The 24,835-nt window shown below is 57.8% G+C and overlaps 1 protein-coding gene across 2 annotated transcripts in view; it reads left to right on the top strand.

Moving 5' to 3' along the window:
* Positions 1-465: 465 nt before the first annotated feature.
* The window catches only part of RGS12 (regulator of G protein signaling 12), a 109,610-nt gene continuing 85,240 nt past the window's right edge, over positions 466-24,835 (top strand). For both annotated transcript variants that reach the window (XM_036085693.2, XM_036085695.2), the window contains exons 1-2: positions 466-547; positions 22,414-24,391. In XM_036085693.2, the coding sequence (XP_035941586.1) occupies positions 22,511-24,391 (1,881 nt within the window). In that variant the 5' untranslated portion in view covers positions 466-547; positions 22,414-22,510. The remainder of the gene's footprint in view (positions 548-22,413; positions 24,392-24,835) is intronic.

Below are 24,835 nucleotides of genomic sequence, written 5' to 3' on the forward strand. Positions count from 1 at the left end.
TGGCCGAGGGGACGGAAGGGGACCCAGGCACCGGAGTGAGGAGAAAGGAGAGGACCCGAGCAGGGAACCTGGAAGGACTCCACAGCCGGGATGAGCCACCACCTCAGCTCCCGCAGCGGAAGTCCCGTCCCAGGTCTGGGAGGCCCCCGCCCCTCCATGTCCGCCTCGCTGGCCCCGCCCCCGACTGAGGCCCCGCCCCTCACTTCTTTCTGCCCTCCTCCCCTGGAAGCCCTGCCGCGCGCCCAGTTTCTCACCCTTGTAGGCCCCGCCCCCGTAGGCCCGCCCCACCTCGGCGGCTCCGCCCCGCCCCCGAGGCCCCGCCCCACAGGCCGAGAACCCCGGCTCGGCCCTGAGACCCGCCCACGCCTCTAGAGACCACGCCTTCTCCCCCGCCCCGCAGGTCCTGCCCCTCCCGGCCCCGCCCTCACAGGAGGCTCCGCCCCGTCGGCCCCGCCCCCGGGCCCCGCCCCCCCGGGCGGGCGGCGGCGGCTGAGCGACCGTTGAGCGCGCGGGCGGAGCGGATCGCGGCCGGCGGAGCGAGCGGCCGGTAGGTTGCGGGCCGGGCGCAGGGCCGCCCCGCCTCCGTTTCTTTCTTCTCTGGGCGCGCGCTCGCGCCCTCCGCGGCCCGGCCGCCGGCCCCGCCCAGCGCGGCCGAGGGGGCCCGGGGGCGTCCCGCCGGCGTCGGGCTCGTCTGGGCCCCCGCGCCCCCGGGCCGCCGGCCACTCTCCTTTTGTTCCTGGGCCCTCCGCCGGGGACTTGTCGTGGGCCCGGCGCGCGCGGACCCCGCCCGGGGCCGGGGTTGTGGGGTCGCCGTGGGGCCCGCCGCTGCTTGGCGGGACCCGAGGGCCCGGGCCCGGGGCGGGGGGCGGCGGCGGACGGGCCGAGGGCTCGGGCCTGCCGTGCCCGCCGCGCTCGCCGGGTCCTGGGCCGGAGCCGGGGCGCCCCGGGGCCCGAGTCAGCTCGGGTCTTGAGTTTCCTGGCCGCCCCCGGCAGGCGGCCGCATTGTTTGGGCAGAGCTGTCTCCGGAGACCCCAACTCCGGCGATTAACTGCAGCAGAGTCAGCTTCGCCGCCGTGCGGGGTTCCCGGTCCGGGCTGTGCTGCCAGCTCAGGGTCCTGGGGTGTAGACGGAGCGGCTCCGAGTGTGGGGCGTAGGCAGCGGCCCAGAGTTGTGGGGCATAGAGTGGCTCAGTTGTGGGGTGTAGACAGAGCCCCATAGTTGCGGGGCATAGACAGGGCTGCCCAGAGTTGTGGGGAGTAGACAGAGTGGCTCCTAGTTGTAGGGTATAGACAGAACCCCAGAGTTGTGGGGTGTAGACAGCAGCGCCAGAGTTGTGGGGTGTAGACAGAGTGGCCCAGAGTTGTGGGGTATAGACAGGGCGCCCCAGAGTTGTGGGGTGTAGACAGCAGCGCCAGAGTTGTGGGGTGTAGACAGAGTGGCCCAGAGTTGTGGGGTGTAGACAGAGTGGCCCAGAGTTGTGGGGTGTAGACAGCAGCGCCAGAGTTGTGGGGTGTAGACAGAGTGGCCCAGAGTTGTGGGGTGTAGACAGAGTGGCCCAGAGTTGTGGGGTGTAGACAGCAGCGCCAGAGTTGTGGGGTGTAGACAGAGTGGCCCAGAGTTGTGGGGTGTAGACAGAGTGGCCCAGAGTTGTGGGGTGTAGACAGCAGCACCAGAGTTGTGGGGTGTAGACAGAGTGGCCCAGAGTTGTGGGGTATAGACAGGGCGCCCCAGAGTTGTGGGGTGTAGACAGAGTGGCCCAGAGTTGTGGGGTGTAGACAGAGTGGCCCAGAGTTGTGGGGTGTAGACAGCAGCACCAGAGTTGTGGGGTGTAGACAGAGTGGCCCAGAGTTGTGGGGTATAGACAGGGCGCCCCAGAGTTGTGGGGTGTAGACAGCAGCACCAGAGTTGTGGGGTGTAGACAGCAGCACCAGAGTTGTGGGGTGTAGACAGAGTGGCCCAGAGTTGTGGGGTATAGACAGGGCGCCCCAGAGTTGTGGGGTGTAGACAGAGTGGCCCAGAGTTGTGGGGTGTAGACAGGGCTGCCCAGAGTTGTGGGGAGTAGACAGAGTGGCTCCTAATTGTAGGGTATAGACAGAACCCCAGAGTTGTGGGGTGTAGACAGAGTGGCCCAGAGTTGTGGGGTGTAGACAGTGCTCCAGAGTTGTGGGGTGTAGACAGTGCTCCAGAATTGTGGGGTGTAGACAGAGTGGCCCAGAGTTGTGGGGTGTAGACAGAGTGGCCCAGAGTTGTGGGGTGTAGACAGTGCTCCAGAATTGTGGGGTGTAGACAGAGTGGCCCAGAGTTGTGGGGTGTAGACAGAGTGGCCCAGAGTTGTGGGGTGTAGACAGCAGCGCCAGAGTTGTGGGGTGTAGACAGAGTGGCCCAGAGTTGTGGGGTGTAGACAGAGTGGCCCAGAGTTGTGGGGTGTAGACAGCAGCGCCAGAGTTGTGGGGTGTAGACAGTGCTCCAGAATTGTGGGGTGTAGGCGGAAAGCAGCCCCGGAGTCATGGGGTGTAGACAGAGGTCCCCAGCGTGCACTGCCTGGCCACTCTCCCGGGATGTGCCCTTGGGCAGGTGGCTCCCCGCTCTGCGCCTCGGCCGCTCATGGTGGGTTGGCGTGGGAATGGTGCCTGCCAGCGGGCCGCTCGGGGCTCTGAGGGGTGTGTCCGAGGCCCTGGGAGCGGCCAGTGTCAGTGATTCTGTGGTGTCAGTGTGCTGTGGGAGGGGGCCTGTGGGAGGCTGGGGGTCCTGCAGGGGGGTGTGCGCCAGAGAGGAGGGGCGCAGCCGGGGGAGGCCTGGGGTGAGGCACGGGGAGGGGTCCTGGAGTCTAGAACATGCAGTGGGCGGAAGGCGAGGAGCAGGAGAATGTGGTCACGGTTTTACTTTAGAGACATAATTGTCACCGTGTGCAGTTTCATAAAAATGCCACCTCACCCAGTGGGTTTGAGGACCAGAGACCACGGCACGAGGGACGCTCCTCAGGCGGGCCGCCCAATGCTTGGGCGCCCACAGCGAGGGCACTAGCTGGCTGGTGACAGGTCTGGGACCCCTGGGATGGGCGGGGCGGGGGAGGCCACGGTGACTGGAGGGAAGGCCACGGACTTGGGCTGGACATGTGGAGCAACCGTGGTGGCAGGGTCGTGGGCGGGTCGGGGCGAGGAGGGAGGCACCGAGGCTGCGTGGCAGGGAGGAGGGCGGCTGTGGGCTGGTGGCCCCGGGGTCAAGGGCAGGCCTCCTCCTCCCCTCTTTCCAGAACGAGGGTGGCCGAGGGCGGGGGGCAGAAGCCAGGCAGAGGAGGAGCGGGGGCGGGGGGGGCTGTGGGAGAGGCTGCGGGGGGCTCGGGCTGTGGGAGGACAGGAGGGATGAAGTGCTGGCTGCTTCTGTGGGAGGTCCCGCCGAAGGTGACCGTGAGCTGGCTTCCTGGTGATACCGTCTTCTGTCGTCTGTCTGTGCCCGAAGCGGGCCGAGCCAGTGAGGATGCGGGGAGGGCGGTGTGTGGGGGCTTCACACGCTGGGTGCGGGTGGGTGCAGCCAGGACCTGCCTTGTACATGTTACATCTCACACTTTCTTTGACTTGGGTGGAATTCCTAGAAACGTTTCACTTTCTCATTGGCACTTGAGTTTCCCATGGCTGCTGTGACAAGCGACCGCACACCTAGCGGCTGAAGCTTCTGGAGGCCAGAAGTCCGACATGGATGTCACCGGGCTGAGACCAAGGTGGCGCCTGGGCCAGGGAGAACCCATTCCCCAGCCCTTTCAGCCTCAGAGGCTGTCCTCAGTCCTTGCCTCCCCCCTGCTCCCCAGCTCCCTCTGCCTCCTTCCCGCGGGGACCCCCGCGATGGCACTCAGACCCAGGGGCCTCTTCCGTCGCCGGGCCCTGCATGTAATCACACCTCCAAGTCCCTGGCGCCTCTCCGGTGACATTCCCGGCCCGGGGAGCTAGGAGCTGAGTCTAGCCCGCCACCGCGCTCCTGGCTTCAGTTTGGGGAGGACTGGCTCCTCCCCTCCACGCCGCACCATCTCCGGTACCTTCCTGGGGGCCGGGAAGGAAGCTAAGCCCCGCTCGGGGTTCAGGGCTGCTAGATGACTCGTTTTTACCTTTTTGGGGGGTGATGGTCCCCAGCTCCCTTGACCTGATAAAAACTGTGGTCTCTCTTTAGAAGTGTACTCTATGCACACGCACACGCGATTTTACCGTAGACACAGTTTCCCTATGATTGTTGGGGGGTCACCCTCTCAGAGTTCACCAGATTCGTTCGTGCTTGTGCTCCATGCAGAGCTCTTGCGTCCAAGCCTTCCCCCCAAAAACGCGTGGTTTGTGCTTTCTGCTTTTCTTCCGTCTCCCGTCCAGTGGCTTTGCTGTCCCCAGCCCTGTAATCCTGGTGATCCCCGATGGGTATCCTTCCCCATCTTTTTTCTTGTTCACACAGTCATTTATAGATGGACACGCCCACACAGCCACACCCCCCCAGAGACACACACACACACACACACACACACACACAGCCACACACACACACAGAGACAGACGACACACAGACACATGCACACACCCACACAGTCATCCCCCCCCGCCCCGGTACAACCACACAGACCGACATCTACACACAGAGCCCCTGCACAGACGCACAGGCACACTCACGTAGCCCTGCACGCCTACCATCCACAGACACAGGGGCACAAACAGACACACACACCATGCTACTTGTCTTTTCCCACAACTTACTGTTGTCCCTTAACAGTGGCCCTGCTCATCCTTCCAGGACACTGGGTGACGAGCCAAGCCGACCGATGAGAAAATCAGGCAGTGGGCACGGTCCCGTCTGCTTGCCCGCATCTCCCGGAGGTCCTCGGGCTTAGCTTTCAGTGCTCCCGGGTGCTCCGTGCTGCGTCGGCTGCCCTGTGTGTCGTAGACATTCGCTCTGGATTTCTCTCAGAGGTACAGACACTTCCGCTCTCCGGCTGCCCTACTCCCCCTCCTCTCCCTCCATTTTCCACTGTAATCCTGTGTTTTGCTGAAGCCTGTAGTCATTGCTTACCTTTCTGACGTTAGGTTTTGTCTGTTACTGACCTGCGCAGGACACTCACACTCAGCTGCTCTCCCGCCCAGCCCTGTCACCTGCCTAAGGAAGGCCTCTCTCTTGCCTCACACCCAGCATGCATCCCTCCGCACCCCTGTTGTGGCCGTGCTTGTTGTTGGGGATTTTCTCCCAGAGTCCTGCGTCCTGCCCCAGTCCGTTCTGGCCCCAGGAGGCCCATGCCCAGCTGCTGCGCAGGGCTTCCTGGGCCACTCTCCCTCTGTATTGGTACCTGTGCTCTGGACCCCTCTCTTCCCTGCCTGGGCTCACGCCTTGTTTTGTTGAAGGACGGACTCTGGATGACTAAGAAGTGTTATGTAGATAGTGCTGTTTAAAAAGATATTATTTATTGAAGTGGGGAGGGGCAGAGGGAGAGAGAAGCTCAAGCAGACCCCCCCGCTGAGCACAGAGTCTGATATGGGGCTTGAGCCCCTGACCCCTAGACCATGACTTGAGCAGAAACCAAGAGTCAAATGCTTAACTAACTGAGCCACCCAGGCGCCCCACTGTAGATATTACTTTTGTCTTTGATTTTGAAAATATCTTTACTCCTCAGTTACTTTTAGTTTAGCTGGGTATAGAATATTGAAATACTAAAAAGTATTTTCTCAGGACTTTGAAGATGTTGCTTCACTGCCTACAGTTTCTAGCGTGGGTGCCATTCTGATCTCAGTTCTCTGCCCGTGATGTGGCCCCAGGAAGCTCCTAGGAGCTTCCCTCGCTGCCCTGTGCCCTGAAGTGGCCCGTGACGTGCTCGTTCTCATTGCTGTGCCGGCCACATGCTGGGACCCTTTGGCCTGAGGACTGACGTTTTGTGTTACTCCTGAGAGAATTTCTTGCTTTCAGTCTTGTGTTCTTTCTTTCTGGAACTCCTTTTATTTGGAGTTTGGATCCCCTGGCTGACCTGCTAATCCCCTGATCTCTTGCTGACCTCAGAGATGTTTGCTCGGCTCCTGGGAGACGGCTTTGCATTGTCTTCTACCTCTTCCTTTAGTCGTTTCACTTCTGTTTTCCTTTTCAGTTTTCAAGAGTTCTTTTATGATTTTCCTTTTTTAAAAAAGATTTATTTGAGAGAGAGAGAGTGTGTGTGGGAAGGAGGGGCAGAGGGAGAGGGAAAGAAAGTCTTAAGTAGACTCTGTGCTGAGCAGGGAGCCCGATGTGGGACTCGATCCCAGGACCCTGGGATTGTGACCTGAGCTGAAGGCAGATGCTTAACGACTGAGCCACCCAGGCACCCCGCAAGATCTTATTTTTTAGAAGATAATAAACATACTTTGAGTTGTTATTGTTTTCTTATTTTCCTTTTTTCCCCCTATTTTTTCATGAGACTATGTCCTCCATGAGACCAGGGTTTTTTTCCTCAATGTTATTCATGGCTAATTTCAAACACCTGAAATTATGCCTGGCACATAGAAGAAACACTATGTAGTGTTCACATCTCCTGTATTATTTCTGATGTTTGGGTGGTAGGGATTTGGGTTGTTCTAACAGTTGCTGAGAAAGGTTTTTTTTCTGACTGGATTTGTCTGTTTCTACCTTAGTTCTTTCAGGTTTGGTTCATGTGTTCGAATCTCTGTTATTAAGTTCACACACATTTGTGATGGTGATTCTGCTGATGAACCGGGCTTTGGTCTTGACGTCTGATATATTTTTTAGAGAAGGGGGGAGGGGCAGGGTGGGGAGAGAGAATCTCAAGCTTTCTCCTTGCTCAGCATGAGCCCAGTCTCACCACGCTGAGATGGTGACCTGATCGAAATCCAGAGTCGGATGCTTAACTGACTGAGCCACCCAGGCGCTTTTGAAGTCTGATACTAAGATATAGCCCTTCCAGCTCTCTCCCATTTACTGTTTCGGTTCTTTTACTCTCAGCCTGTGTGTGTGTTCTTATATTCAAAGTCAGCTTCTTATAAAGCATATGGTTGAGTCCTGCTCATTTATCTAGTCTGATAGTTTCTGCTTGTGATTGTGAACGTTTTGTCCATTTACAGTTTTTAGTCTTTAAATATCCCCCAAATTGAAGACTTTTTAATGAACTTATAATAAACACAAATTTTTCCAAAGCAGCTTGGGGGTGGGGCATAAATAATATTTGGAATACTCTTTTTTTTTTTAAGATTTTTTATTTATCCATTTGAGAGAGAGAGAACAAGCAGGGGGCAGGAACAGAGAGGGAGAGGGAGAAGCAGACTCCACTAAGCAGGGAGCCGGGCCCAGGGCTCGATCCCAGGACCCTGAGATCATGGCCTGAGCTGAAGGCAGACGCTTCACTGACTGAGGCCCCCAGGCGTCCCTGCGGAGCACATCTTTATCAAGCTCCTGCCATGTGGCAGGCTGTGGGCTCTGGCTTCTCTTAAGTGCAGCCCAGAGGAGCCCAGCCCAGGACACATTTGCCCCAGGAGGTCCTAGGGCAGGGTGAGGTGCCCAGACCACCCCGCTCACCAGAGCCCCGCACCCCTAGTTGCCTGGAGTCCAGCCAGAAGGCCAGCTCTGTGGAGTTAAGCATTTAGCAGCCAGTCGGCTTCCTCCCTGTGCAGCTGGGGCAGTTGGGCCCCAGGAGGCAGCGGGATCCCTGGCGTCCCCCACCCCGGATTAGTTTCCTGCGGTGCTTGTCACAAAGCACCACAGACTGGGGGGCTTAAAGTAGCGGAAATTTATTCTCTTGCAGTTGTCAAGGCCAGAAGTCCAAGTCGAGGTGTGGGCAGGGCTGGGCTCCCTCGGAGACTCTCGGGAAGGCTCCGTCCTGCCTCTTCCAGCTTCTGGGGCTGCTGGCAGTCAGGCTGTGGCCACCCCGCCCCGTCCCTGCCTCCACGTGTTCACGGGACCTGTCTCCTGCCTGCACGGGATCTTCCCTCCGCCTCCCTCTCCTAAGGACGCTTGGGGTGGTGTCTGGGTCCCACTCAGACCATCAGGACCATCTTCTGTTGCAGAATCCTTCACTTAAGCCCATCCACACACATCCTGTTTCCAAAGGAGGTCACATTTACGGGTTCTGCAGACTAGGGCCTGATGTCTTTGGGGCCACCAGGCAGCCCACAACACCCTGCCCGGACCTGGGACGTGAGGAGCCATGTGGGGTCACCAGGGCTTGGGGCTTCCTGCGCACGTGACCGCCTCTGGCCACCCCTCCTCTGGTTGCTTCCACACAGGGTCTGCCCTCGGCCTCCCCGTGGGCAGGACTGACGCCGCTTCTCCCTCACGCGCCTCGCTGAAGTGGGCCCAGGACTTGGCGTGTTTGCAGACTCTCTCATCTTCCTGGGAGTAACTGAGAAAGAGATGTGGAGAGCAGAAAGCTTTCTTTCAGCCCTAATGAAAGGACCAGACAGGGGACAGTACAACACTCCTCTGCATGTTCCTCTTGAATCCTGTAGGGAATGACCAGATTTGTACGTGGGTAGGAGAATGTCCTGTGGGAGGCCTGAAATGAGGCCCTTTGTTGACGAGGAAAATTGTTCTGTTCTTCCTAGGCATCCGGGGGTGAGGCAGGGAGGCAGGCTAGGGCAGGGGATTGAGTGAGGCGGGGGGTCAGGCAGGGCGGCTGGGCGCAGGGCTTGGCCTGTCCCCTCCTGTCCTTGGGCTGCCACTGTCCATGTCGCCCAGGGAAGCTGCTGTGAGGGGCCGGGGCTGGTGTGGGGGGAGGCGGAGGTGACATTCCAGGTGGGGGTAATGGAGGCAGCCAGGCCCCAGCGAGGAGGAGCGGAGGGATACTGAGTCAGGGACCGTGAGTGCTGCAGCCTGCTCTGTCCCTTCAATTAGATTTATCAGACAGAATATACTGCGCAGTATTTGGGATGTGCTTAGACTAAAAGTTACCCGTCTTTTATCTGAAATTCAGATTTAACCGGGTGTCCTGTTTACTTGCTACACCCGACAGCTCTGTGGTCCCTCTGGCCCAGGTTGAACCGCCCCGGACAGAAATAAATATCAAGTAGAGGTAAGAAGCGGTAGTCAGATAGTAACAGGGGGAAAATGGAGGTGGTTTAACCTCCAGTATTCCAACATTCTTGAGCTAGAAATGTTTCTGGAATCAAAAATAGCCCCACAGTTCCATCGGCTGCAGAGCCAGCCGCGAGCTGGTGGCTGGAGGGGGTCGGTCCTGGCGGTGGGGGCCGGGTGGGAGCGAGCTGCGGCTTCGGGCCCTTGTCTGAGCTCAGAAGGGCATGGGAGGGGCGTGGTGCCGAGCCTGGGCAGCAGACATGGCCAGAGTGTGGGGGCCCCCTGGTCTGCAGGATAGTTGGGGGGGTTGGTGGGGATTGGAGGAAGTGCAGGGATGGGGAGAGGGCACGTTGGGGGAAGAGTGAGTTCTCAAAAGGGGTCAGGGTGCTGTGTCCTGTGTGTCCCCCTGACCTTCCGTGGGTGGTGGTCTTGGCTTGATGAACTGTGCTGTCCCCCAGGGGCCATCACTGGTCACTGTCCGTGATTGTCTACCTGGTGCCGCTGTCGAAGCCACTCCACAGCCATTGAGGGAAGGAGTGAGCACATGGATGCAGGAGGCGCGGGGTGGTCATGGGGCCGTGAGGCCAGGCCTGCCTCACGTGGCCTCGGCAGGTGGTGGGAGTTAAGGCTGCATCCCGAGAGAAGTGGGGGAGTGTTAGGGGTTCGGGTTCAGGATGAGCCTGAGGGCAGGGGAGGGCAGTGTAGGGGGGCAAGGTGGCGGCAGGGAGGGCAGGAGGCTCTGAGGGAGCAGAGGGGGCTCAGCACTGCCGGGGAGGCTGCACAGGAGTGGGGGGCCAGCCAGCAGCTGCGGGGTGTTGGTGGGCTGCCAGCCAGCCTCCCCCCTGCCCTGCCCTTTGCTGCCATCCCTGCTGCCGGCTCCTACCTGGCCGACGGCTGCCTGCCTTCTGCTGAGCTGCTGCTTTCCCTGATCGAGAGCTTTCCTAAATTCCTTCTTGTGTAGAAAATGTTCTTAATACGATGTCAATAAAAGATGTTACATCAAAATGCACCAACCTCAGTATCTTTGTTCAGCCCAGCACCGCGGAGAGTAACGCAAAATGACAGGTGAGAGCCGGCGGGTCAGGCCCGTGGCCAGGGCCCCGCGTGTGCGTGGGGACGCCGGTCACAGCCTGTGTGTCGTTGTGTCGCCCTGGCTGCAGGTGCTCTGTCCCATCCTCTGTGCATTGTGTGAGCCCAGCCAGTATTAAAGAACGCATTTTCCTGGGGCACCTGGGTGGCTCAGTCGTTAGGCGTCTGCCTTCGGCTCAGGTCATGATCCGGGGTCCTGGGATCGAGCCCCGCATCGGGCCCCCTGCTCAGTGGGAAGCCTGCTTCTAACCCTCTCCCACTCCCCCTGCTTGTGTTCCCTCTCTCGCTGTGTCTCTCTCAAATAAATAAATAAAATCTTCAAAAAAAAAAAAAAAGAATGCGTTTTCCTAATCTTCGGAGGTCTTGCATTTTTATTTATTTCTTTGAGATGAGAGAACATATAACGTTTACTTCTCTTAATTGGTTAGCCTACAGATTTTGTTTGATGTAAACTTAATATCCCAAAGGATTCGAATCACTCAGAAAGATACATGAACCAGTAAAATGGACCTTTTTAATTTAAATGATAGTCTTTGTGCCAAATCTAGAGCTTGTCCTTCACATGTTAGAGAAAGGGCAAACTCTGGGTTAGAGGGGTCTTAGAGCCAGGCCTTGGCCTGTAGGTGGGACACCGGGAGCGGGAGGGACATAGCCATGCCGCCGGGTGCTGTCCCGTTCCCACAGGCCCTTGTGTCTGGAGGGCCTCGGGCTTGTGGCTGTGGCGGGTCTCCCTCTGCCGCTGAGCTGTGACTGGGGCTGGGGAGGCGGGGAGGCCGAGGGGCGCCCAGCCGCACCAGCCCCGCCATCGGCTCAGTGCCATGAAAATGCACTGGTGTCATGTTCTCCTGAGGGAGGAAGCTAGGTAAGTTTAGAGCTCGTGTTTCAAGCTTTCTTTAGTGGTAAGGATGACATTAGCATAACTATTTCTTCAGCTCCCTAGTAGTATTTTCAGAATTCCATTTCCTTTTCACATTATTAGCCTGGGGGTGGTCGTACATATGTTTTTTCTGATGTGTTGGAAGAGATGAAACCTTCAAATTGCCAGTCTTTAATCTCTTCTCTCTTTTTCTTATTTCTTTCTCCTCTTTCCTCATTACTTCTAATTGCTGTAGTTCCTGTTTCCAAGAGCTGCTTTACCATTGCGGTGCATCCTCGGCTCCCCCGCGAATCGTGGCTGCTTAGCGAGGGGCCCGGCCAGGAGGGCGGACGGGGACGCACCCGTAGTACCGAGCCCAATATGAGCCCCTGCGGCTTGATCTCTTGGTTTCTTTGGACTCTGAAGTGTTAACCCTCAAGAACTGGCATTAAAGAAGGCCCCACGCGAAACGTCCTCATAATCACAAAGTGCTGACCCGGAACATTGTATACCTTGTGCTCTTCTGTTGAGCCTTTTGTAAATTATTCAGCAAGCAGGCTCACTAATGAATTCAGTGGCTGCTCCCCGTCTTCCTGAGCTTAGACTGGTGTTCAAACGTGGGAGATGCCGCTACTGAGGAATCGAGCTAGACTCTCCGAGAGCCAGGGAAATAATTTTGGTGGCAGCAGAACCTCACGGGAGGTCCTCGCGTGCTGACGCGCCTGGCCTGGGATCAGTCAGCTGAGTCTGCGTTGAGTTGTGACTGTGACCGTGGGCAGCGCGCCTGGGCCTCGTGTCCTCGGTGGTGAAAGGGATTGTCACGGTTAGCTGTGAGGCCGCAGTGCTTGGGGAGTCATCCGATGCAGTCACTGTCCTTGGCCAGTTTGTTCCATTCGTAGTCTGTTTATCTCAGGAGCGTGCGGTCGGATTTCCTGAATCACCTCATCGCAGATTAGTTGGGGGGAGCCCCTGGAGAAAGTTAATCGTGAATTGCTGCCTAGAAATAAATCTAGCACCGTTTTGTCTGTGTTTATAGCAGCAGTGATCACAAATCAAACGAAAACATTCATATTTTGCATTCTATGGGACACTAATCATCTACTGCTGTGTAACAAATAGTCCCCCAAACATGGCAGCTTACAACAACTAACACTTACTATCTCTCGGTTTCTCGGGTCAGGAATCTGAGGCTTAGTTGGGTCCTCTGTCCCAGGTCTCACCCAAGGTTGTGATCGAGGTGTCGGCCAGGCTGAGTGGGGCGGGTCTGCTTCCAGGCTCCCTGACGCGGTGGCGGTGGCCCGTGATCTAACGTGGCTGCTGGCAGGCCTCACGACTTGCTGGCTGTTGGCCCGAGACATTGTTGCCACGGGGCTGAGCGAGTGAGGGAGACGGCGAGGACAAAAGCCAGTCTCTTTGTAATTATCTTGGAAGTGGCTTCTCATCGCTTCTGCCCTGGTTATTAGAAGTGAGGCACTAGGTCCAGCCCAGGCCCAGGGGTCGGGGGCTGCCAAGGGTGGGACGACCAGGAGGGCATCATTGAGTTATATCATAAATATGAGTAGGTGTCAGTCTGCTCTACCACTGTCCAGCCCCTGGCCCCAGTGAGTCGGGGCCCCCCCACGTACAAAACGCTCCCCTAAGAACCTCCCCTGACTGCGTCAGCTCAGCGCAGAATCTCATCATGCCAATCAGCGGCAGGTGTGCATGCACATCCCGGACGTGGCTCCTTGATCCAGCGCCTGGAGTGCGCTTCCTGTCCATCCTGGACTAGAGAGGCCAGCTCTCAGCCCCTCCACCCACACCAGGGCGCACTGTTAGCACAGGCGTGGGATGGCCGCCATGGACACTCCTGCTCAAGACGAGGGAGGGGGAGGGCGTGGGGGCCTGGCGCGTGTGGGAGTGCCTGGGTTAGGTCTCAGGGTCCGGGGACAGCAGCTCTCACTCTGCCTCCAGGCTTCTGACCCCCTCTCCGAGTCATCCTCCCTTGTCACGGAAGACGGCACACGCTTGGAGGGGAGGCCCGCTTCGCCTGCTTCCTGCCAGTTGAGGGTTTGGGATCCAGTGTCCAGTTTTCATTTTGCGCTGCTTCTGACACTTCAGTTCAAGCTGCCAGGGCCTCTGCTGATGGAGTTTTCTGGCCAGTCTGTGGGCCTCCTGTGAATCGCATTGGTGTTCACCCCCTCAGATAACTTTGAGACGAGCCCTTCTCCGTCTTGGGCTCCTGCAGGGTCAAGGACGGCGGCCGTGAGCAGCTCCCTGGAGGCCCCGTTGTTCAAGGGGAGGGTCTGTGGGGCTCACCCTTCATCTCTCAGGAGCTCCGTCCATGCTTCTGTCACCCCCCCCACCCCGGGGGCTTTCCCTGACCGCACATGCACCGGGACTTTGCCTGCACTGAGGCAGAAGGCGAGGCGGCGGCGTTCGGGAACATCAGGGCCCACGGGGACAGTGGGCTGCCGGCAGGGGGGCTGGCAGGACGTGAGACAGCGGGGATGGGAGTTCCGAGGAGGTGTGGAGAGGAGGAGGAGGAGGTGCCGGTGAGCCCCCCAGGGAGAAGCGTCCAGCCGCGCCAGAGGGGCGCAGCGCGGGGCAGGAGAGGTGAGCCCGGACGGAGTGCCCATTGCAGTGTCAGTGCCCCTCTCCTGCGCCATTTGAGTCACGTCGTATGACTGGCTTTCCACCCGCGGGCTTTCTGTCTTGCATTGCTTGCGAACGTGGGATGCCGTACGCTTGTCAGGTACCTGCCTTGGTTAAAAACTCTCTCGGTGATTGTTTCCTTCCTTCACTATAAATAGGCATCCGTCTGCTCTGGCACTTGAACCTTGGGACCTCCCCTTCGGGTCCGCGTCGTGCCCCTGGGAGGGACAGCTGAGCTGAGCAGGGGGCAGCACGCGGTCCTGGCTGCCTGACCCCAGCCGAGCCTGCCGGCCGCCATGCTGCCCTTTGCACTGGGACTTTGCTGGGTGGGAGGCTGCATCTCTTGCCTGCTGATCTGGGCCGACAGCCCTCGTTGGAGGAGCTGGGTTCAGGGGTTCAGGGGTAGAGGGAACGGGGTCTGGGAACAGGGAATGGGGGTGGATCCTAGCTTTACCTTAGGGAACTCAGAAACGTGCCAGAGTGGGATTTTGTCTTCTTTCTTTCTCCCTCCCTTTCTTTCTTTCTCCCTTCCTTCCTTCCTTTTTCTTTCTTACTAGGCTCCATGCCCAGTGTGGAACCCAACGCAAGGCTTGAACTCACGACCCTGAGCCCTGAGATCGTGACCTTAGCTGAGATCAAGAGTCAGACGCTTAACCGACTGAGCCACCCAGGTGCCCCCCGTCAGAAACCTGATTTTTGCTTCCTTTCATCCCTTTACTCTTTTCTGAGTTGGTGTTGCTCAGACTCTTGTTGATTGATGGGGTGGGGGTGGGGGGCACGATGGCCTCTGCTCATCCCCAGCCCACCAAGCTCTCTGTCTGTGGCCACTCGCCTCGCGCTGCACCTGCGCCGTGTGACTTGCTCCGTGGCCACTAGGATGCACCCCGCCCTTACACAGCCCTGTTGCCCTTCCGGCGTGGTCTCCTGAGCGGGAGCCGGTGGGGTACGGGCAGACCCCACAGCAACGGGGGGCATACCGTGGGGCACGGGTCTCTGCTGTTGCGTCCTCGCCGGGCCTGTGGTGGGGCGGGATGGATGTGGGTCTACAGAGAGAAGTCCACCGTCAGTTTTGTATGATGAAGATTTACGTGTAAAACTCATTACACGCTTCAGTTAACTTTTATTTTTTTTCCCATTACAAAAGTCATGTTTGCTCTTTTTCAAAATTTTAGATGCTATGAACAAAAATGATTAAATTCTAACACTTAGAGAAAGGGAAGACTGTTTCAGCCACATTAAAGGCTCAGCAGGTGTTTCTTGAACGCCTTCTTACGCTCCAGGGGGCCCGTAGACGTGAACACAGAGACCACCCGTGTAGCCACACGTCACGTGTGGGTCAGCGAGGGGAGCGAGCTGATGGACCTGGGCCTGTGATGGGCCCTGTAGACAGTGGGTGGTCCGGGAAGGGGCGTTCCAAAGGGGAGGGTGCGGTGAGCTTGGTGCCGGTGACAAGGGGAGAGAGCCAGCACATTCTTGCCCTTGGGGAAGTGCGTGGGGTCCTGTGTGGTCTCCCGGGTCCTGTGGCTCCTCGGATGGGTGCAGGAGTGCCGGCAAGGATGGAAGCGAAAGCCTGGGCAGGCCCCCCTTCTCACGCATGATTTCAGCGGACACAACCTCAGCCGTGGCTCTGGGGTCTTTACCATACACATGATCAAGGTCGTCACTTGACCAAGGTCACAGGAGTGGCAGGGCTAGTCATCTAAGGTCCAGTTCCACACAAGAGCCCTGACTCCGTCTTACCTACTGCTGGGTGGCCAGAAAGCAGGCTTCCCTAGGCCAGGCTCCCCCAGGGCAGCATCTGCGGGACAGGATTCCCAGGATGGGCTGTCCCAGGACAGGCTCCCCGGGACAGGCTCGCCTGGGTGGGCCCTGTTGTCTGTCTTGTTCCCTCTTCCTAGAAGAGCGCCTGCACAGAGAAGGTGCTCCTAGGTATTTGTGAAACGCATGTGGACAGACATCAGCTCGCTCTTTTGTGTTAGCAGAGCTGTTTTAGTGCCTCTGGGGTTTAGGGGACGAGTGTCAAATTCTACACACGCGGTGCTGCCTGGGCAGCAGTCCTTTTAAAAGAATTTCCTTCTTTGGTGCCAAAGTCCAAGAAGTCTTTTATGGAGAGCACGGGAAATTTTTCTTGCCTGGAATATTTGGGGCTTCATCCCGCCTCTCTAGGATGTCTGGGGGCTTGTTTACACGTTGTTGGTGTTCATCGGATTCTTCATGTTCAGGACAACGCCATAGATACCGGGGGGCTGTTCTGGGAGCCTCGCCCGCTGCGCACCGTCTGGCCGGCTGCTTCGGACGAGTGCGGTCTGTCCAGCCCCACACCAGGCTAGAGCTTGCATCATGGATGAGTAAGAAGAAACACAACCCCGAGAGTCAAACAAGTGGTACAAATGGGGGATGGCTCCCAGATCAGTGGTATCCGGTTCATTCTGACAGGAGTGGCCATGGGACAGACTCAGACGCAGAGTGAATGCCTCACTTCCGCGCCTCCCTTGCTCTGCGGTGACCATCATGCTAACGTGCTGAGACTGGACACGCTACTTTGTCTGGCCCCGCTTACCTTTGAGAGCTGACACAGATTGGGGGTCTTGGGGACGGGGGTTGAACAACCTCGCGTTCCTGGCGCAAGTACTGGAGGTGCGGGCTGCCCCGGGGGAGCTCGGCAGGCTGCAGCACACCACGGGCGTGGCCACTGGAACCCTGCTGGGGACCCCGCCCCCAGCTTCACCTGTCTGCCCCCTTCCCACCGCTCACGCGCTTGTTCTTCCGCATGCAGGCGGGGAGCCGCAGAGCCTCCCAGGCCCTTCTGCTGTTCTCCCGCGTTCTCCGGCAGATTCTGTTCCTTTGTACAAGACCCATCTCATCGCTCTAAGAGGTCGGTGGGACTTTTTTCAATTACCCTGCTTAGCATTTGGTGGGCTCTTTGTTTTAAAGGTTCTTCTTTTTTTGTAGCTCTGGGAAAGGGTCCGTTGATTTTTTGGACCAACCCACCAACCAGGTTTTATTGGGCAAACAATGATTATCACTAATAAATTCAGTTAATCTATCTCTCCATCCCCCAACTCATCTGTCCATCTGTCACCCATCTATCCATCCACCCATCCATCCATCCATCCATCCATCCGCCATCTATCCATCCATCCCCGATCCATCCATCTATCATCCACCCATCCATCCATCTATCCCCCATCCCTCATCCATCCATCCCCCATCTGTCCATTCATCCCTCATCCACCCATCCCCCATCTATCCATCCATCCCTCATCCATCCATCGCCCATCTATCCATCCGTCCATCCCCCATCTATCCATCTATATCCCATCCATCCATCCATCCATCCATCCCCCATCCATCCATCCATCATCCACCCCATCTATCCATCCATCCCCCATCCATCCATCCATCCATCCCCATCCATCCATCCATCCATCCCCATCTATCCATCTATCCCCCATCCATATATCCATCCCCCATCTATCCATCCATCCCTCATCCACCCATCCCCCATCTATCCATCCATCCCTCATCCATCCATCCCCCATCTATCCATCCATTCCTCATCCATCCATCCATCCATCCCCCATACATCCATCCCCCATCTATCCATCTATCCCCCATCCATCCATCCCCATCCATCCATCCATCCATCCATCCCCCATCTATCCATCCATCCCCCATCTATCCATCTATCCCCCATCCATCCATCCATCCATCCATCCCCCATTTATCCATCTATCCCCCATCCATCCATCCATCCCCCATCTATCCATCTATCCCTCATCCATCCATCCATCCATCCATCCCCCACCCATCTTTCCATACGTCTGTCCTACTCTCTGCCCCCACCATCACTGGAGCTGTGTTATTGGGGCTGTGGTAACCCGTTGCTCCTGCAGAAGCAGCCTGTTGCAGACCACTCCCTGAGGTTCAGCATGACTGTGGTTTGGGGCTTGTAATGAAATTGCTATGTTTTTCTTTGTCGGTGGGGCTTGAGAAAGCGGCCTGTCCCCTGAGCACGGGTGGGGCTGGGGAGTGTCCCCTTTGCTCTGGTAACTGCAGGACCCCTCTGCTCTTTCTTCCAGTTTCTTTCTCTCAGTCCTCCTTTTCTACTTTTTTCTAACATCAAACAAGGCCAGACATCCCACCAAATGCTTAAGTCTGGCTTCGGTCTCAGCTGCCTCCAGGGTTCTCTGAAGAGAATGTTGTGTTTTCCATATCATGTATAATTTAAGTCATACGACCCAAATACACCCTACAAATTTGGGGAACCCTTTCTGGCTGCCTTCTGTGGGTGATGTGGTGACAGATGAGCAGAGAGACTTGTCACCGAATTATCCACATGTTTTCCTCCCCTCCGTTCCCACTTCTCCCCTTGGCAGCTCCGGGTCGACCCTCTTGGTGGCCTAGCGCTTCTGCAGCGGATGTCCCCAAGGGAACTGGGGGGAGGTGGTGCCTGAGGGGTGTTTGGGGCCGAGGCGGTGCCTGGGTGGTGGCTGGGGGTAGCGCCCAGACACAGTGGCTTTGGGGGGGAGGGGAGGAGCGGGGCCTGCTGGTGGCTGGGTCCCAGTCAGAGAGGTGGCACGGTGCCGCCAGGCTCCTGCAGTGAGGGGTCGGGCTGTGGGAGGGACCGTGGAGGTGGACAGTGCCTGCTCTCTCAGCCCCAAGGCTGTCTCTGCTTCCGCCGAGGACCCCCTGTGTGGAGCTAGAGAGAGCTGGGTTCCAGTCCACCTGTGACACCCATTAGCTGTGCAGCCTCGACAGGTTACCTCTCAGTGTGTCCATTTGCTCATCTGCAAAATGGGACTAATCGTACCCACCTCGTAGCAGCGTTGCTTGTGGATACACGTGTTACCACATGTAAAGTCCTGAGGACAGCCCAGGCCCGTGCCGAGCACGGAGCATGGAGCACCGAGCACGGAGCACGGAGCACCGAGCACCGTGTGAGGCCCCCCCCGCCAGTGCTTCTGCACGTCCCGCTTGTCCTCGGTGCGTTGGGCACTCCCTGCCTGGAAGTTGTCAGCCTCCCCCCCCGCCCTACATGCTGTTCTGCACGGCTTTGGTCTTCGGCCCCGGGAATGCCTGTGGCCTTTGGTGGCAGAACCGTGGTGCACTGGGGCGGCGCCCTCACAGATGCGCCCCAGCGTGGGTGGGGGTGGAGGCCGAGCCGTGCGTGCTCTGCCCGCAGACTTCCCCTGCGGGGCACCTGAGCACAGTGCGGGCTGGTGGCGCTTCGCCCCATCTTGCTCCTCCCCCTCCCCCCCCAGGCTGGGGCCTTGGGCTGCTGAGGGCCAGGCCCCTCCCGGGGGCTTCTGGGTCTGCGACGCTCTGGGGCACAGGGTGGGTGCTCCCTCGGTGGCCCTGAGTGGAGAAACTCAGCGGACGGGACCGTCTTACTCTGATTTAAACCTTAGAGAGGAGTCGGGAGACAGCTGATGTGTGTTTGTAGGTCCTGCTCGTCTGAACGACGCGTCGGTAAAGGAATGACCATGTCATTTGGTGACGAGAGACTGATCCCGGTAGTGGGCATACTGAGGGGACCCTCGTGCCCCGTCTGTGCTGGGAGGAAGCTGTCGCTTCTCTCTGAGCTCGCTTCCCTTTCCTGCACAACGGGGAGGCCGGATTGGAGGATGTCTCTGTCAGCTTGGGCTGCCAGAACACTGCCCGCTGAGCGGCTGGAAGCACACCGAGGCCCAGGTGCCCGCAGGTCTGGTATCTGGCGAGGGCTCTCCTGGTTCCGGGTGGCCGCTTTCTCGTGTCCTCCTGTCCTCATCTGACAGAGAGCAGGGGCGGAGGTGGGGAGGGCCTTCGTCCTGACGGCGCCACCCTCCTGATCTCATCTACACCTGATCGCTCCCAAAGGCTCTCCTCCAAATACCCGCACACCGGGGGGGTAGCATTTCAATGTCCCATGAATTTGGAGACACACACATTCAGCCCGGAGCAGCTGATCTCGAGGCAGGGCGTTCCACGTGTTGCTACCTGTCAGAAGCACCTGGTTAGGTGGGGGCAGGGACCTTGTCAAAGCAGGTGGCTCAGACCTACTCACCCAGAGTCTCCTGGTGGAGGAAAGGGACCCGGGAACTGGCACTTCAGCAGCCCGGATGGGAGAAAGCCAGTGGGAGCTGGAAACTGTGTCCTATGGTTTCTTCTGAATTTCACTGCCTGCTCATTTTGCTATTAACTGATGCAGTTTAAGGAAAAATTCAGCTGTAGGCTGAACTCATAACGTGGTTATAGGTATTAAAATATTACTTATCTGACTTAGAAACATTTTTTTTTTTTTTTTTTTTTTTGGTGCAAGCACATAGAAGAGTGCTCCTTGGTGTTAACCTTGTACAGTGCGAGGACTCTGATGTTTGGATGAATTACAAAATAATTCTGCATGTAACACTGGGAAATCCTTTCTTTCATAGAGGCGACACCTGTTGGCTGGCAGAGACAGCCAGGTGGTCTTCTGTCACTGGAGGAGCGCCACAGGGCCTCGCCGACCCCTGTCCTGGGAGGGTTCACAGTGATGGCCGGCAAGGGCCGGCTCAGCGGCAGCCCCATTGTGCTGTGTCCTGCACCTGTGTGCCCCCTCCCCAGCAGTAGGGCGATTCCCCTGGCATGAGTTTCTGTGGCTGGGAGAGGTTTAGAACAGCCCAGCTCTGTTCTCTCTCAGCTCTGGGGGTGGCAGGTCCAAAGTCCGTCTCACCTGCTATAGTCACGGTGTCGTAGGGACAGTCCTTCTGGAGGCCCCAGGGGATGGTCTGCTTCTTCGCCGTTTGTGGCTTCTAAAGGCACCCCGTTCGCGAGCTCTGTGGCCCTTCCTCTACCTTCGCCACCTGCCACTCTGAGCTCCGCTTCTCTCTGACGCTGGCCGCCCTGCCAGTGGCCTGGGCCTGCCCGGATCATCCAGGATAACCTCCGTGTCAGGGGCCTGCAGCTGACCGTGGCCGCGAGGTCTCTGGCCGTGTGAGGCTACTTCCCAGCTCCCCGGTGGGGGGGGGTGAGGCATATTTGGTGGCGGAGTACCATTCAGCCTGGAAGAGCCCCAGTGAGGAGACCCACAAACACTATTCTTGGCCAACTTTAATATACACGTTTTTAATGATGAATATCAAATAGTTAAATATCCAGTCATAATACTTAAATGATTCACGTATCACCACATAGGTATTAAATAGTACGGTAGTTTAGAAATAAATTGTTCTTTTATCACTCTTGCAATAGGGATGATTTTATTCAAACCCACGTCCTGCGTACCATGTCCTCTGTGTCCCTGCGTCTGCCAGTGGGGTCCCCCCGGAGCACACCCTTCAGTCCCCCCAGTTCCTTCTCTCGTGTGTGGCTGTGCGGGACTTGGAGTTAATGCTTCTGTGACTGCAAACGTTTCCCAAGATGAAGAATTCTCCTAACAGCTTAAAACAATTACTTAAAAAACATACACTCCTTAAAAAACATGATCTCTATAATATTTTGGGTCCATAACATGATTTACTATATTGTTTTTTAAAGTGATCTTTGAAGGGCTTTGTGCAGCAGGAGCCCCCCCCCCCCCCCGCGGGCCCGAGCCGCCCTCCAGAGGCCCGCGCAGCACAGGTGTCCGGTCCTGGCCATCAGGAGCCTTCCCGGCTCCCCGGCTGTGCCTCCCCCGGCCGCGCCAACGCTGTGGTCGGTGCCGACACCCCTTCCTCCCGGGGGTCTGCGGTTTGGGCCGAGCCAGGGAGAGGGGCCTGCGGGACCAGCGCCAGCGAGAGCCCTGCTCCGCGTCTCTAACGAGCTTCCCCAGCAGACAAGACCCCACACGTGTTGTCACAACGCGCCGCCGGGAACAGAGCGTGTCCCACCTGACTCCCCGGGAGAGGGTGCTGGAAGCTGGCACCTGCTTCCTCTGGGCTTCGTCCCCCCCAACACCCTCCACCCCGTACCTTTCCCTTCGCTGATTTTGCTTTGTCTGTGTTCACTGGGATAAATCTCAGCCGTGAGCATGACTATATGCTGCGTCCCGTGTGTCCTCCTAGCGAGTCATCGACCCTGGGGTGGTCCTGGGACCCTGACACAGGTTCGCTGACAACCAGTACTTTTAATGATGAAGTCATCCCCTGGAACAATTAAGTATCATATTCCTTTGCTCTTTTTGGTGGTTTTATCTGTTCTATCCGATGGCCTCTGTAATTGACTGAGGCGGTTTTAGAGTCATGCGTTTTCCCCGCATGGTACCTTGTTCAGAAGACATTAATCGAAGGAGGGTGGTGGAATATGAGAGAACATAAGCTAACTCTTTCCTGATGGAGAGCTGCTTGTGAAGGAGGGGTTTGTGACCACACAGGCGCCTTTCTACCCAAGTCTGTAGCTAGCCCTGCTTCTCACTCTGCCTCTGCCTCTCGGGTTCAAGTGCAGACTTTGATGTGCTGGGTCTGCTGGGGAGCCTGAGAGCTGTTCCCGGACGCCGCCGGGCTGCTGGTCCTCAGACCACACTTCGAATGGTAAGGGTCTCGAGGGGTCTTCCCTATCCGCCTAGACAGGCAGAAGAAGGCAGGCGAAACAGTCCAGGTTCCGCGATAGTCCTGGGTTCCTCAAACCTAGGGGGGCTTAGCCTCATGTCAGTGTTGGAAAGGGTGTCAATTCTGGGAAACACGGTCTAGTCTGGAGGGAAATTTCTTAGCCTGACTTAGGTTGACTGTACGTAGATACCGCTTCTCCTTCACTTGGACATTTCCGTGGTAACCAGAGACTCTGTCATGGTTTTTGGGATGAGTTCTCTTCTTATGTTTAGGTACTATGTGTAAGCAATAGAAATATGGGATCTTTAGTAACAAGCTGTTTATTTTCTTCCTTAGGGCATTTCAAGAAGAAGTACGGTAGCGTCCAGCCTTCTGTGAACGATGGATCCCCTGGAGTAAAGAATGATGCCCGTGGTCTTGCGAGCTCATCGGGATGTATAGAGCAGGGGACGCAGTGGAGCGTCCGCTTCACGGGCCGGCGCCCCCTCGCATGAGGAGTGTGGAGGTGGCCAGAGGAAGAGCAGGGTACGGATTCACCCTTTCCGGCCAGGCGCCTTGTGTGCTCAGCTGTGTCATGAGAGGGAGCCCCGCAGATTTTGTGGGCCTCCGTGCTGGTGATCAGATACTCGCTGTCAACGAAATCAACGTGAAGAAAGCGTCCCACGAGGATGTGGTGAAACTGATTGGGAAGTGTTCTGGCGTCCTGCACATGGTGATTGGTGAAGGCATGGGCCATGTGGAGTCCTGTTCCAGTGATGAAGAGGTTGGATTTTATGAAGGAAAAGGCTGGTTGAAGCCCAAGCTTGATTCCAAAGCCTTAGGTATCAATAGGGCAGAGAGAGTGGTTGAAGAGATGCAGTCCGGTGGAATTTTCAGTATGATTTTTGAAAACCCTAGTCTTCGTGCAAGCACTTCAGAGCCCTTGAAATTGAAACAAAGATCCCTTTCCGAGTCAGCCGCTGCGCGATTTGACCTTGGACGTGAAAGTATAAGTCATCCGAATCCCAGCCTGCTCTCTAAGGAGGAAATATCAAAAGTTATTCATGATGATTCTGTTTTCAGTATCGGACCCGAGAATCCTGAGGATTTTGCATTAGATGCAAGTATCTTGAACGTCGCCATGGTCGTAGGCTACTTAGGTTCCATCGAACTTCCCTCCACAAGCTGCAACCTGGAGTCGGACAGTTTGCAGGCCATCCGTGGCTGCCTGCGGCGCTTGCGGGCCGAGCAGAAAATCCACTCCCTGGTGACCATGCGGGTCCTGCACGACCGCGTGCAGCTGTGCACCGACCAGGCCGCCATTCTGGCCGAGTACCCGGCTGAGAAGCTGGCCTTCAGCGCTGTGTGCCCAGATGACAGGAGGCTCTTTGGGCTTGTGACCATGCAGAGCAGCGACGATGGGAGCCTGGCGCACGAGGAGGAGGGCGCCTTGCGGACTTCCTGCCACGTGTTCATGGTGGATCCAGACTTGTTCAACCACAAAATCCATCAAGGCATCGCTCGGCGGTTTGGGTTCGAGTGCACGGCCGACCCCGACACCAACGGCTGTCTTGAGTTCCCGGTGTCCTCTCTCCCTGTCCTCCAGTTCATCTCCGTGCTCTACAGAGACATGGGCGAGCTGATCGAGGGGGTGCGGGCCCGGGCCTTTGTGGACGGGGATGCGGACGCCCACCAGAACACCAGCACCAGCAGCAACAGTGACAGCGGCATCGGGAATTTCCACCAGGAGGAGAGAAGCAGCCGCGTGCTTGTGGTTGACCTGGGCGCCAGCTCGAGCAGGCACGGCCCCAGCAACGGTGGCTGGGAGGGTGCGGGTGGGAGGGGCGCCCAGCCCTGGGCCGCCCCCTGGAACGGGGCCTTCTGCCACGACGCCGAGGGGGGGCCCCCGTTTGAGGCCGCTCCGCAGGCTGACAGGTGCCGGGACTTCAGTAAGCACTTGGGACCCGCTGCTCACGCGGAGGTTCCCCCGGCCTCCTTGCGGAGCTCGGTCCCTCCTTCCAAGAGGGGCGCTGCCGGCCACGGCGGGGGTTTCGGCCAGCGGTGGCTTCCGGTCCACGTCCTGCAGGAGTGGCAGTGCGGACACGCCAGCGATCAGGAGTCGTACACGGACTCCACCGACGGGTGGTCCAGTGTCAACTGTGGCACGCTGCCCCCTCCCATGAGCAAGATCCCCGCCGACCGCTACAGGGTGGAGGGCAGCTTGGTGCAGCCCCCGCTGAGCACCCAGAAGAGGGACTGGTCCAGGAAGGCTTTTGGGATGCAGAACATTTTCGGTCCCCATCGACAAGTTAGAAAGACGAAGGAAGACAAGAAGGTAAGCCTGTTAGGTGCGGTTCAGGAAAAATGAGCTCGATACTGTAGCTCAGTCGATCCCCGATGGGGTGATGCATGTTAGTTGACAAGTGTCCGGGCCTGGCTGCCCCCTGCTGCCCTGGGGCCTCTGTTGGCCAGCGCAGGACGTCGTTTGCTTACGTGCCGTAGGCTCCGCGCTGCCCGCCCTCTCGCGGGTCCTGGGCAGGACATCTGGGCGGGGCAGGTGATGGGGGAGGGGCCGTCACTTCTCACCGCCGGGTCCAGGCCCTCCTCCCTCCTCCTGCCCTTTCGCACTGCGGGTGCCTAGGAGGGTCCTGTCCCCGGGCCCCTTCGGAGCCCATTTTAGCACGCCCTTTTGAGGAGAGAAAATTCCTGAAGCACAGAGACGGTTGACTTCAGGACAGGGAGCTTCCCAGGGTGTGGATCCATCTCTGTTTCCTTCGTC

This window comes from Halichoerus grypus, chromosome 3, assembly GCF_964656455.1.
Source record: "Halichoerus grypus chromosome 3, mHalGry1.hap1.1, whole genome shotgun sequence".
Classification (NCBI taxonomy): Eukaryota; Metazoa; Chordata; class Mammalia; order Carnivora; family Phocidae; genus Halichoerus; species Halichoerus grypus.